Genomic DNA, 14,615 nt, shown 5'->3' on the forward strand with positions numbered 1-14,615 from the left:
TGGGCCCAGAGGTGCATTCCAATTTGGACATTTTGGGACTCTTGTGTCAACTGAAATGTCGTCTGTCTAACCACCCAGATTATCTGGGGGCAACTTCTCATCTAAGATTCAGGCAGCAGCCTCTCAGAAGGCATCTGTCCCAGCTACAATCTGAGCAGGAGTCCTGGAGCCTGAGATCTGGAAGGGAGTTTAGGCCTCTAATCCCAGCCCCTCACTGTCCATGCTCTTTAGGAAGATTAAACGAGAGTAAGCAGCACCCTGTGAATGGGCTCTAATGTCTGCAATGACTTGGTACACATGTGAACATTACACCATTGCCTGAGGCCCAGAGACGGGAGGTAACTTCTTCACAGCTGCACAGCAGGATTAGAATTTAGACCTTCTGCCTACTGGCCCCACGATTCCACCCCCGCCCCCAACCAATATCAGGGATCCTTAACTTGGAATCCCTGCACTTGGAGGGGAAAAGAATACATCTTTATTCCAATATAACTGATCTCCACTGTTGGACTCTGTATTTGATTTTACGCATTTAAAACAGTCATTCTAAGGAGTCCCCAGTTTTAACCAGACCCCCTCCCGCCCCCCGCCAGGGGCCAGGACACATAAAAGGCTAAGAATGCTGCCCAACCTCTTGGCTGCTTTCACTCTCTCAGCAGATGTTCCACGAGGGCCAGGCTGAGGGTCAGCACAAGGTGGGACCGGTTGTAGAGCCTGACAGTGCTGACCCGGAGCTGGCCACCACAAACGGGGAAAGGGGAGAACCCTGCTGCTTCCAGAAGCCCCTCGCCCCCGAGTCACTTACTTCCGCAGCCAGTGATCGTCAGGGGCAAAGCGCCGACGGCAGTCTCTTTCATACAGCACCATCAGCCACCCATGAACTGAAAAGAACAGCTCCAAGGTCTCTGGCTTGGCGTTGTCTGCAGGGTAAAGGGGACAGTCTCATTATCTGTGACAACACAGGCTATGGCTCACAGAGAAAGAAGGAAGAAGCTTGCTCCGGACGGTCCCCATCTGATCCCTTCTCACCCCCAACCAACACTAAGGGAGAAGACCCAAAGAGGTCAGAAAAGGCTTGCTAAGCATTTCCCCTAAAAGACCCCCGTGGGGCAGATGGTAAAGGGTGATCAGCACCATTTTACGGATGAATAAACTGAGGCTCAGAAAGATGGAGTGGCTGGCCAAGACACAGTGTAGGGGTCGACAGAACCCGCCTCTGACACTTACTATCTGTGGAACCATGGGCAGAGGTCTCAAGCTCAGTTTCCTCATCTGTGAAATGGGGATAACAATACGATGAGTGCCCATCTCAGAGAACTGCGTTCTGCCAACCTTAAAGGGCTGTGCAAACAAAGCCTTTCTGGCTACGTGTCAGAGCCCAGACTGAAGCGCGGTCTCCTGATAAGGTCCAGACCGTCGCTACCCAAATGCCCAAATGACTTTTGAACAGAAGACTGTTTTTCTAAATGAAACAGTAAGAAATGCCTCGGGAGCCTGAAGCTACCGTGTGCCAGGCCTAGGCACCCACTTCAGATGAAGATCTGTATTACTGGCTCTTGAGACGAAGCAAAGCTTGCCTTCATTTATAACGAGCCACACAATGAGGACGGTAAGAGTGGGAACAGAGAGAGTCCAGGTCGGCACAGGGCTTTATATCCCTTATTTCATATGAGCTCATGAGAGCCCTGGGAAGAGGCGGGATTAGAACCTGCCTCCATGCCCAAAGTCCCCCACATGGAGCTGCAGTGTTGGCCAATCAAGAGAGGTCCCAAAGGAAATGGGAGATTTCTAAAGGGCTAAAAAAAGGCCAGATGTTTCCAACTGAGCCAGAGAGGGAGGGAAATCCTGACTCCCTTCTTCATTACACTGGAAGGCTTACAAAGGCTTTCCTCCAGACAGCTCTGTGAAGTTAGTTACATGATTGTCATTAACCCCATGAGAGGCAGAGCCCCGGAGAGAGTCAGAAGGCCAGTGTGAGTGTTGCCCCAGGCACCTACTAGACTGTCCGGCCAAGTTCCTCACCCTCTCAGAAGCTCAGGTTCTTTTTCTGCGAGATGGCCATAATAATATTTGCCCCACAAAGTTTGCTGAGAGGAAAGTGTCTCATAAGCCATAAAGTGCTACACAAATGAGTTATCATTATTTGACAAATGAGGAAACCGAGGCCCGGGCAGGCGACAAGCCCTGCCTGTGATTACACATCTGGAGCCAGAATTGGGATCCCCCCAGGTCCCCCTCCCTCCAACATTATGACCGACTCATCTGGTCACCCAAGGAGACCTCAGTCCCAGGCTCCCAGGGAGGCCCAGGACGACATACGATCCTCTTCTTCCTTACCCAGAAGCCCATCCCAGATCATTTTGAAGATGAAGGTATTCAGGAAAGATGAGATGGTGACCAGCTCTTCTACCTTGAAGGAGATCTGTTCTTCATACACCTCAATGTCATCGAGAATTCTGAACGACAAACAAAGGGCTGATGCTGAGAACCATCAGAAAACGGCACGGAGAATGGTCACTTTTTGCAGGACAGAAGAGGAAGCAGAGCAGGTCCCCAGAATCCCAGTTGTGGAGAAGGGGGGACACCAGGGACCACCTGGCCCCACACAATCTCTCTATGAGAAGGCAGAGGCTGTCCAGCCTTCACCCTCCACGGTGGCCTCACCCACTGGGCCCAGGGCCTGGTGAGCAGCAGGCGCTTAATAAATGCTTACTGACTACGCAGAGATGGTTTTCCTGACATTGAGCCTAAACCTGTCTCTCTGCAACTCCCACCCATCACTCCTGGTTTCTCTTCCCCAAGATACCCTTCACACACTGGGCCCAGGCCTCATCCTCACAGGGAATGCACTGGAGCTGCCTCCTAGGAATGGAGTGACGCTCCCCAGATTGTCAAGGTCCTACAAAGGGCACGTCACCCAGAACTGAACACGGTCTGGACATGATCTGACTAGGGATCTGAAAAAAGCCTCAGAGCGGAAGGCAGAGAAAGGCCAGGGACTTCTGGTTGTTGCAGTGAAAACGGTCCCTTCTGGAGGGAGGTAATCGATGATCTTGCTACCTTCGTCTCTGGTTAGGCCATGCCTAGGGAAGAGGGTACCCCAGGGAGGGGTCAGCAGGACAGCAAGGGGCCTTTGGTTCTTGTCCTAAGGGAAGCTAAGGAATGGCTGAAGGACTTGGCTGGGGACATGATGGCTCTCTTCAGCAATCTGAAGGGCTGCCACCTGGCTGATTAGACCCATTCTGTCCTACCTGAGGGCAGAAATATAAATAGTGCATGGAAGCTGCATAGAGGCCATTTTTAGAATTGATGCAACAAAGGATGAGCTCTTCAACAGCGCAATGGGCTGCCTCCTGAAGGAAGGAGCTCTCTCTCACTCAGGGGACACTTTCAAGTGAAGTCTGAATGGCCACTCCTGAGGGATGCTGGGAGATTCTCCAGGTGGGGCCTCGGAGGTCCCTGGTGACCCTGAGATCCTGCACAGCCCAGCCCAAGTCCAGTCTAGCACTCGGGACTCCATCTGGCCTGGAGGCTTCCTTTCCAACCTTACAAGAACACATTGTCCCTTCTATTTAGGTGCATTTACAAAGAACACCCCTGGACAAAGGACCCGTATCTAAGAAAGCAGCCCACACCCAGGGAAGTCACCCACGTGATGAGGTGCCGGGAACAGTCACAGAATAACGTCAGCATGGCCAGCAGCCGCTTGGAGTCTTCATTGTCACTGTTGAGACATTCCAGGAAGAGCTTTAGGCCCCCTTGAGGGCCCAGCTCACAGATAAATGCCCACAATTTGGGCAGGAGGTCATCCAGGTAAGTGAGGCCTGAAAAGGCAAGAAAAACCCTGAGTCGAGACCAGACCCTTCTCTCCTAATCACCTAATGCACCGCTGAGCGTGGGATGGGAGAGGAGCTGGCTAGCTCCTGGTCACTGGATGGCCCCCAGCCTGCAAGAAGCATGTCCATGCTTCCAAAAGCCACTTGGCAGATGCCATCTGATTGACAGGAGGTGCCCTCCATCCACACTGATCAACCTGCAGCCATCCCTTGCTCCTTTCCTACAAGGCCTCAAATGTCACTGCTGTAGCTGTGGAAGACAGTGGGATGACACCCCCGCCCCCAAACCAGAAGGAACAGGAAGGAGGAAGACATTGATGGTTTGGGATGGGGGTGTGACCCTCAGAGGAAGGGACCCCTGCTTGGCGGTACAGAGACATTGGATTTCTCAGGTGTCTCCCTGACACTGATTCCTCTCAAACCACCATGGTGAAAGAAAAAGGCAGAATGTGACTTCGGGAAAATGGCACAAAGAGGCTGGGCCCTGCCCAGCCCCTGAATGCCCACCACAAAGTCCCGGTGCCCAACCCCCTTATTGTACAAACAAGAGAACAGACCCAAGAGGTCAAAGTACTGGCCAAAGGTCACAAGTCGGATGGTCAATGACAGAGCTAGGACTTGAACCCAGGGCCTCTGACTCCAAATCCCACCCTCTTTCCACTGTATCATGCAGCTCTTAAGCCATTAACTGGACCCTCCCATGCTTATGTCAACAGGGAATCTGTACATCAGGATGAAAATAGAGAAACGGGCACCCAGAACAAAATGAAATTATTTAGGAAACACACACCATGTCAGAGACAAACCATTCGGGCTAAAATGTGATTTTTTTTTCAATTCAGACCATCGCCAAAGACTGGCTGATTGCTGCTCTTCATGCATAAGACTGGTCTGAGTTGAGTGGCATCGCTAGCTCTGAGACTGGAGGGGGGGGGTGGTGTGGAGAGACTAAGGGAGAGAACGGGAGAGGGGGCAAAGGGAGAGAATGGGAGAGGGGGCAGAGGGCGCCGGCTCCCCAACCTGTGAGGATCTGCAGTCGGATCTGGGTGAGGGTGGTCAGCGCAGTCTGGTAGAGCACACAGACGTTGCAGACCTTCTGCACTTCCGGCGAGTCCACACGCTTCCCGCCGATGGGCTTGAGGATGTTCCGAACTGACGAGGACTTCTGGAACGCACGCTTGAAGAGATCTGTTGAAAGGGACAGTCTGGTCTGAGTGCAGGACAGGAAGCCCTCCCACAAGGAAGGAGCGGTGGGGGCAACCAGAGGAGGAGTGGTGGGTATAATGCGTTCATGGGGACAGTCAGAGAAACCTGAGTGGCCTCTAAATGGCTTTCTAAAGGGCTTTCTTCCCTGGAGAAGCAGAGACTATACACCATGAGGCTTTCCACAAACTTGGTAAAGGGAAACCCAGCCAATCTCTAAGGTCCCCTCGAGCTAGGCACCATGAAGCTCCTGCTCCGATGCCTCTCCAGTAACAGCAGCATCAATCCCACTGCGGGGCTGTCTAAAATCTCAGAGACAAGTGTGAGGCTGAAGCATGAGGCTCAGAGGGGTCGATCTGCTCAAAGATGCACAGCATGGAAGGGTCTGAAGGGAGATCAGCCCCTGTCCTCCTGTCTCCCAGGCCCCAGCACACTGTACTGCCTCCCAGTACTGACATTTACAGAGTCCTGGATGTAGGAGAGCTCATGGTCTCTGTGGGCTGGAGTTGAGCCTGGGCTCCCAAAGACTATGGTGATGGACATGCTGATGAGCGAGCAAGCTTATGGCCCCAACCTGGATGGGCAGCCTGTGAGGTGGGGCAGGAAAGAGAGCTGGAGGTATTTGTGTCTTCAGACGCAACTGAGAGCAGGCCTGGGCTGTGTCCATGGGAGGTGCTCATGGAGGCCTGCTGGATCCTGGGGACCTCTCTGCCAACCTCCTGGGACACCTAAGGAAACAGAGCCTCCCAGGAGGGGCTCACAGCACTTGGAGCTCAGGGCCAGCGAGTCCCACTGCACGATAGGCCCTCAGAAGAAACATCTTGGCAACTCTCTTTCTACCCTGTCTGGCCTTGTTCTGCATGGGGCGGAGTGCTCTCAATTCTCCTTGTTTTAGGTTCAGAGCTCAACCTGTTTGGACAGCTTGGCTTTAGTCGTAAGGTTTGATTCTAGCTGCCGTGTGTGCCATAGGCAAGTGAAAGACGTGACTTCTCCAGGTATCTCTCCTGTTTTCTGTGGAGAATCTGAGAGACCGAGACTCTAGGCCCAGGTCTGGCACTAACTGTGGGGAAGCACTCTGCTCCATTCGGGAGTCTCAGTGTCACTGTCTGAAGAAAACAAGGAGGCAGAACTAGAGGATCTCTGAGGCCCCTCCCAGCTCTGACATCCCCTGTTCTAAGGGCCCTCCCAGAGCTGACATTCCCTGTTCTGAGGCCCCTCCCAGCCCTGGCATTTCCTCTTCTAAGGCCCCTCCCAGCTCTGACATCCCCTGTTCTGAGGAGTCTCTCTTCCAACTCTGACATCCCATGTGTTGATGGTTCCAACATTCTGAGTTGCACATAAACCATGCAGGCTTTTCAAGGAAGGTCCAAGGCCCCACAAAGCACCAAACTGCTGGTCAGCCTGGGGCATCTCTCCAGGCAAACCGGCTCCTTTCCAGGATAGTTTTATACTGCGCCATTCAATTATAGCAGACACGGGGCTAACAAGTCTAAGTGACAGCAGTTGGCAGCCACCATGCACAGTGCTTTAGGTCTGCCAAGCCCTTAGGAAGCGCCCTCTGCTACGATGCTATTTGAGAGCCTTGGGCCCAGACACAGCTGGTCCAGGGTTCTCCAAATCAAGGCACAAAGCTCTGCCCTCTCACTCCCCAGAAGGGCATGACCCCAGCCTGGCCATGGACAACATTGCATCCAGCCGGCCCAACACTTACTCAAGGAGAGGTGTGAGGCCAAGGGGAAGATAGACAGAAAGACATGGGAGGCAGGTGGAACAAAGCACTCCTCGATGGCTTCTAATGGAGGGAGTGACGTGAAAATTCCAAACCCATCCTGTGTGTATGACACGGAGAGCTGTCTCCATGTAGCTCCTCAGGCCCTCTGAACCGAATCACAAGGCAGGGTCTGTGCTCCACCGTGGGCCCACGCCCTCCACCCCCAGATGACCAGAGTGGAAGGGCCAGCTGGCTGGCCAATGGGGAGTGATGGGCACTCACTCTTCACGGGAAGGCTGTTGGGAGGGGACGTGGATGGCATGGCTGCCGCGTGACTGGCCTCAGGATTCTCCAGCAGCTTCTTGCTCAGGATGTCTCGGAAGAGAATGCGGATGATCCTTACCCCCCACAGGTACTGCAGCTGCTTGGTGAGCAAAGGCATGGATTCATTCAGACTGCAAGAGAGAAAAGGAGAAGCCTGAGGTTACACTCAGGGAGGGGCTCTCCAGCTCTAATTAGACCTCTGCCAGGGCAGACAGCCCTCTAGCCCCTGGGCTGGCCCTAGGCCCTCCCCGCCTTCCGGTGAATTCCGAGGGAAGCAGGGACTGCCTTTTATCCCCTGATTTATATTGATTTGTATTGATTATATTGATTTGTGGGCTCTCTGCAGGTAGGGTGTGCTTAATAAACCCTTAAGAAATACTCTCTCCACTGCCTAGCACCATCTCCATGGATGGCATCGCATCTGCCTAACACTGAAATCACGCTCAAAAATCAAGTCAAGACAACACCTAGAAAATGCCCACTGGGTGCAAAGCACTGCAGACCAAGTCATCCCCAGCCCGTCTGAAGCTGCCCTGCTCCCACTTCCTGGTCTGCGTCATCAGCAGCCTCATTCTCCCGTGGGCTTCTGGCCCATTCTCTCCTCCATCCCCCATCTCCAGGCAGGCCTCAGCTTTGTCAGTCCTTCGGTTTGAGATGTCTCTGACTTCTTCAGGGAATCTCAGCGTTGGCAGGGACCCCAGCAGTGATCTGGTCCAGTTCATGTCTGTTCATGATTAATTCTACAATGGCTCTGATGGGTGGTCATCCAATATTGACTTCAATACCTCTTGTAAAGTGTAGACCACTCTCTCCCCACCTCCTTCCCATCACCAACCCGTAAACTCATCATAGGTCAGCTCCCCCTCTCAAGGAGGCCTTTCCTTTGGTCGTAACATTAGGAGCTATACAGTGAATTTCTTCATAGAGGCAATGGAGACATCCCCAAAATCTAGTTTTTCTAGCACCAGGAATGAGGCCATGGGCTCTCAGTCTTGAGAAAGGGTTTACAGGAGGGCATCTTGGCCAGCAGGGGTTCTCATTACACTTCTCCATCTGCTTTACTATGGCTACCACCCTGGTCCAGACTTTGACAACCACACTCACCCATTTGTTCATTACTTCATTCAACAACAGTAAACATTTACTTCCTGCTGAGCGGTGGGGATAATACTGAGTTTAGATAAGAGAATGCCCCTGCCCTCACAGGGCACCCAGCCTATGAGGATATCATGCCAAGATTAATACACCTGCCACCCAGCTGGCCTTCCTTCTTCCAGGCTCCCTTCCCTTCAATCTAACCTGAATACTGCAGCTGGACTAATTTTAAACCCAGCTTGGCTCACTGCCCTGGGTAAAGTCCTTCCATGGCTCCCTATCAGTATTCTCCTCATGGTCTACAATTTAGCTCCAAACTCCTCCATACAACACACCTATTCCAACTCTAATCAGCTGACCTCTTCCCAATTCCACAAATGTGCCACACTTACCACCGTGGCCATGCCTTTGGGCCTGTTCTCCAAGGCCCAGAGCTTCCCCCTCCACGCCTAAAGCCTCCCTTGACCAATGCCTGACTCTTCCCTGTCTTCTTCTAGGCCCCTCTAGAAGATCTGTGGTATGTCCAAGCAATCACAGGCACAGCTTGCTACTGACTTGTTGCCCCACCTGGATTCCTAGGTCCCTGAAGGTAGAGATCCCCAAAAGGACAAAGCACATGGTAGACAGTTAACAAAGACTCACAAAATCTAAGAGTTGGAAGAGACCCTGGTGACCCTCAAGCCTGACCCATACTCAGAAAGACTCCTCTGTATACCTAACAGGAGGTCACCAGAGCTTCTGCTCGAAGACCCCCCAAGGCAGCCCCTCCTGCCTCTGGCCAGATCTCCCAGTTAGCATAGAGCCTCAACCGGTCCTACACGGCTTCCAGCCCCTGCTCTGGTTTTGGCCCCCAGGACCACGCGGAATGAGGACCATCCCTTTTCCACACAACAGTGCCTCCAAATGGCTGAAGAAATCAGGTGCCCTGAGTCTTCTTTCTCCTTGGGTCTTTTAATGACGAGGCCTTAAGGCTCCTTCAGCTCCTTCATCATGTTGACTATTCTCCCGTTTATCAATATTCTTCCTGAACTGAACCTTTGCTCCCAACCATGTCTCACCAAGGCAAGGTACAGAAAGCCCATCACCCCCAATTCCTAAAATCTGCACCTCTCCTAGGTGGGCAACCTAATACTGCCTCAGTTTCCCTGGCTGTATTGTTAATATATTTTTGCTTAGAGATCTTTCCCAACCATTAATAGGCCCACGTGACCTGCTTAAGTCACATGGAAGCCTAAGTCACATGTGGTGGGAGGAGCTTTCTGGTCAGAGCAGTTGGAGCAGAGGGAGAGAGGAAACAAGCAGGCAGCTAGCTGAGCTTTGGTTGTGGGAAGGCCCGAGCAGGGGGGAAGGCTTTGAGATGGTGGTGCTCCCTGCTGTGATAATGTCTATTAACTTCTTTGTCGCTCTTGTTCAGGTAGAAAAAAACCCAGGGATTCAGGAATCCCAAAACTAAAGTTCCCAGACAGGGTCACTGACAGGGAGTACCCCGCAAGGACCCGGGTACTAGAGAGGGTTGGGACGTCTGGAATGAATTCACAATCTCAAGCATTCTTTAAGTCAAGATTTATTATGCTTTACAGTGGGCGAGAGTTCTTAGGGAACCTGCAACTTTACAGGGCTACAGGGAAAGTTTATATACAAAATTTGGGGGTAAAACCTGTCAATTAGGTGTTTTGGAGTGGGATTAGGGAGTGGTTAGTTCTTAAAGGAACATGCACTTTTTGTATCTACTGCGCAGGCGTATTACCCAGAGGTCACTGGGAAATAGCCCAAGGTGGGGTGATCTGGAGGTGTGGTTTTGACTGTGAAACATTACTAAGTTAACTAGCAATCAGGGCTGACTGGGAATATCTAGGTGGCTTTCATCAAATGTCTTGTTAGACAAGATGAATATAAGGGAGTATACATTTGACTATATCTAGGATACATATCAGTAAGGTCGGTAAGTAGTAAATATGGTCATGACCCAGTGCACAGCCAATTATCAGTACACAGGGCTGCCTACTGTGAAAGGAGTACAGATAAGTGTGTTGCTGGGGCACGCTGCCCTTGAGCTAGACAGACATTATTTTGAGGCTAGGGAGAGATGTGATTCTAGAACCGGATGTGGTTTTGGAATTGAGGTTCAGGCACAGGCACCCAAGGAGAGGCTGTTAGAATTAGGGTCCAAGCACAAGCACCCAAGCACCCCATCACTATGATGGATTCGGTTTACCGGTGTTGGGATTTGGCTTTCTGGTGTCCTTTGGTTCTGTCTTCTAGATGGAAAGCCTGTTATATTCTGCGATTCAGAACTACGCCAACGTACTCATAGTTGCCATGGGCGCTGTGAATACTGTCTTGGCGATACACTGGCTCATACACTGCTTACCTGCTCCAAGGGCCTGAGGCTTTCAACAACTTTGTGTCTTCCCTACCGATCTGAGACTTTGTACTAGTCATGAAATCAATCATAACCTCTTAACAATGGATGAATGAAGTATTTGCTAAATGCTTACTGTGTGCAAAGCACAGTGCCAAGTGTTGGGAGTGCCAACAGAAAAGGAACAATACTGCCTCCCTCTGGACCTCCCTCCTCCTAGGCCTCTTCTTGGCCTCCAGTCCTTCCAACACCCAGTAGCTGCTTCGGCCATTCCCCCTGCTCTGATCTGACCTTCCTCTCTTCCCAGGCCCAACTGCAGAGTTGGCCGGTCCAGCTCCACACTGCCCTCTCTTCTCAAATCCCTCGTCCCCTTATCCTGCTATCATACCTTCCTAAGCCCAACCCTACACTGCCTCCTCAGCTGCCCTCTGCACCCCCAGCTCCCTCTTGCATGCTGTCTACCACCATTAGAGTGTAAGCTCCTCGAGGGCAGTGACTGTCTCTTAGCACAGTCCTCAGTACACAGTAAGCACTAAACAAATCCTTGTTGACTTTAATTGATTCTTCAGGAGAGGCAGCACGGCATGGGGGGAGAGAGCTGATGCTGAGATTCAGAAAGACCGAGGTTCCAGGCCCGCCCCTGACCCATTGTGGCTGTGTGACCCTGAGAAAGCGATTTCCCTTGTCAGTGCTGTGGGCAACTCTCTGAGAAGTGAGGCTGCAGGGAAGGTGGAGGGCATTCCAGATACTGATTCTCTACTCCCTTCCCCACAATGGCTGCTCCAAACTGCCTCTGGCATCCTCTCCAAAACAAGCCTGGGGCCTGGTTCCTGCCCCCTACCCCGCTCCTTGGCCTCTTCTGATTCCCAGACATCACCCTTCTTCCAATGCTCCCATCTCTATGAGGAGGTGGCCTTCCTCACTTCTTGCTGTGACTTCCACTGTGGCTTCCTTGCTGGTCTTGCTGACTTAAGCTTCTCTCCTCTCCAATTCATCCTCATTCATCAGCCAAAGAGATTTTCCTAAAACCCAGGTATGACCACCTCATTGCCCAACACAATGAAGCCCAGTAACCCCTCCCTACCTCAACAATAAATACAAACTCTGCATGTGAACGTTTAAAGTCTTTCACAATAAGGTTCCAAACCACCTCCTGAGCCATATTACACACTCCTTGCCTTCACATGCTCCACGGTCTGACCAAACTGGCCCTCTTAATGGTCTGATACATGGCCTTGTGCAAATGCTCCACCTTCTCATACTGTTGTTGTTTGGTCAATCAGTGGTGTCTGACTCTCCCTGACCCCATTTGCGGCTTCCTTGGCAAAGGTAGTGGAACAGTTTGCCCTTTCCTTCTCCAGTTCATATTACAGATGAGGAAACTGAGGCAAACAGGGTGAAGTGACTTGCCCAGGGTCACACAGCTACTAAGTGTCTGAGGCTGGATTTGAACTGGAAAGGTGAGTCTTGCTGACTCCAGGCCCAATGCCATGTGCACGATGGCACCCCCAGCAGCATAAGTATCTCTTAAAATCTCTCCTCTCCTTTAATGAGCAGTTCAAGCACCACCTCTGAGGCCTTTCCTGAAGTCCCCAACTACCAGGGCTGCCCCCTAAGACCACCCTGAGGCTATTCTGCATAGACCTCAATATGAATGCGTCATCTGCCCCATCAGATTGGGAGCTCCTTGAGGGCCCAGTCTGGATGGCTGCCTTTCTTCGTATCCCCAACACAGACTGAGCACGGTGCCTGGCACACAGTCAAGGCCGAATACTGCTTACTGACTTGCCCTGCTGACTGCTTGTTGACCAAGTGAAGAATCCATCTGGGGCTCCCAGGAGGTTCATTTTGTGGCACTCACCCGTAGTCCACTGACTGGGAGAACCACCCAAGGACAGGGTGCCAGTGTGTCAGGTTAGATCTCTTCAGGGACACATACTGCTGGCAGTAGGACAGCATTTCAATGAGTACTTTCACAAAATGCTTTGTCTCCTCCTCTAACACTCTGCTTGAAAGATAACCCAGGTGGATGATGTTGCCTGCAATGAAAGGGAGAAGAAATGAAGGCGTCTGGGACACTCTCAGACAGACAGAGGACGTCTGCCAGCTTCACCGCTGTGGTCTCTTGCTCCAGCCCACACAACGCCAAGGAGCGGGAAGAGGCAGTGACCAGAGCTGGGAGGGGGCAACTCCCTCGCCCCTAATTCCAGTACTAGTAACACTAATAACTCACATTTCTATAACATCTTACAATTTGGGGTCACACCTGTGGCAGGATAAAGCACTCCAGAAACAGGAGCTAATTCCTTATGACAACCCTATGGATTAAAGTGAGCACATATTATTCCCATTTCACAGATGGCCAAATGGAAACTCAGGGAGGCTGGAGTGTGTTGTCTATAGTCACAAAGTTGCCTGTAGTAAGTCAGAGCTGAACTCAGGGCACCTGCCTCAGTCCACTGCTTTTCCCACTAAGGTCACGGCATCTGACCCTCTGAAAAGAATGATTCTTCACTCTCAGAGACACTCTGTCCTTTCCAGAAAGGGAAACAGCCACAAAGGGCTACAGAACCTCAGCTCCCTCCTCACGAGGCAGAATACAACCCAATATTGTTAGAGAAGAGGCCAGGGCCACCACAGGCGATCCAGCCTTGGTGGCTGCTGAAGGAGAGCTTAGTGTGGCTTGTCTCCTGGCTGCTGGATGAATGCTTCCTGTCACTGGAGATGAGCTGATGGGAAATCCCTAGCTCTTATCTACGGGTTTTGTCCTTCGTACTCATTCAAATATTCACAGGAAGGATACTGTCATACAGTGATGCAGGATTTCGTATTTTTCAAAACACACGTCAATTATTTCATTTATTCCAGAATCAGAATGTCAAGATTCAGTCAGAAGGTTGAAAGGCAAAGGAGTTGGAAGGTAAAGTATTTCAACCCATTAACCAATTCAGGAAGCGGTGCAGCTGGCAGAGTTCTGAACGTAGGATGGCTAAGTCCATCGGCCTTTGCCCAGTCCACACGGTTTCTGACACTGATGAGCACTCTCCTACCTGGGCCTGCTCCCTCCTAAGGCTCTCCTGCCCTGTCTGCCCATTCTTTATCAGTGTCCTTGTGTTGGTAAACTCCTTAATAGGCTCCTTAGCACTTAGTTCAACAAGTGCCCTTGAATAGTTTGGCTTTTGTTCCCTTTGAGTAATTCATTGAGCCTTACTAGGTGCTAAGCCCCAGGACCAAACTGCTATTAGGTGTAAAACCTTAGTGGGTCTGGATTGGCAACTAAGGTGGGGCCCAAGGTGGGGCTAACTCCAGGGAGGGCCTAGTTTACATGTCTGGGAGAGCACAGGCTCTTAGACCAAGTGGGTTTAAATCCGCCTCTTTGTGACGATTCTAGGTCACGTGGGTGAGTCGCATGTGTGACTCACCCCTGACGCTGAAAAAGATATAAAAACCAGGGGTTGGCTGCCTGTTCTTTGGAGCTCATTCCTGCAGCAGTGGTGGCATGTGCGTGACTCTGGGCCAGTCCTTGTTCTGAGCTCCCAGGCTGAACCTAGATGTTAGTAACTATGAATCTGTATTGGGTCTGTCTGTTGATGTTTGTACTTTGTAACTTGCTCTGAAGTTCAGCGTGCTGCCTTTTTCCTCTGAACTAAGTGAATGATATTTGTATGCTGAATTAAAGTAAACTTGTCAACCCCTTCACCTTGCTTTCCTTAGTTAAGCAGATCAAAAGAACCTGTGCTGTTGGCAGCTTTCTGGGTGCTGGCTGTGGGTGGATCTTGCACCCCCACGGAAGCTGCTAGCCAGATTGTTGAAACAGTCCTTTGCTGGATCACCGGCCATTTCTGGGCCCAATCCTGGGTCCTTGATGCCCCCTCTCTCTGTTGGTGATCTCATCAGCTCCCACAGGTATAATTATCATGTCAAAGCACGTGGATCCTAAATCTAACATATCTAGTCGATGTTCTCTCCCAAGCTCTAATCCTGTATTACAAATTCCTACTAGACCTCTCCATCTGGGTGTCTCATGGGCATTTCAGACTCAACGTGTTCAAAAGAAAACCTCTCCATCAAAACCCACTCTTCC

At 51.3% G+C, this 14,615-nt stretch overlaps 1 protein-coding gene across 3 annotated transcripts in view; it reads right to left on the reverse strand.

The window, feature by feature from the left end:
• The window catches only part of UBE3B (ubiquitin protein ligase E3B), a 54,914-nt gene that overhangs the window by 24,199 nt on the left and 16,100 nt on the right, over nucleotides 1-14,615 (reverse strand). For 2 of the 3 annotated variants that reach the window (XM_036741791.1, XM_036741790.1), the window contains exons 12-18: nucleotides 12,393-12,570; nucleotides 7,033-7,205; nucleotides 4,857-5,024; nucleotides 3,653-3,824; nucleotides 2,338-2,456; nucleotides 1,228-1,272; nucleotides 806-920 (exon numbers count right to left, since the gene is read on the reverse strand). In XM_036741791.1, coding sequence (XP_036597686.1) covers nucleotides 806-920; nucleotides 1,228-1,272; nucleotides 2,338-2,456; nucleotides 3,653-3,824; nucleotides 4,857-5,024; nucleotides 7,033-7,205; nucleotides 12,393-12,570 — 970 coding nt within the window. The remainder of the gene's footprint in view (nucleotides 1-805; nucleotides 921-1,227; nucleotides 1,273-2,337; nucleotides 2,457-3,652; nucleotides 3,825-4,856; nucleotides 5,025-7,032; nucleotides 7,206-12,392; nucleotides 12,571-14,615) is intronic. The other variant, XM_036741792.1, reaches the window with a different exon arrangement.

This window comes from Trichosurus vulpecula, chromosome 1 (genome assembly GCF_011100635.1).
Source record: "Trichosurus vulpecula isolate mTriVul1 chromosome 1, mTriVul1.pri, whole genome shotgun sequence".
Lineage (NCBI taxonomy): Eukaryota > Metazoa > Chordata > Mammalia > Diprotodontia > Phalangeridae > Trichosurus > Trichosurus vulpecula.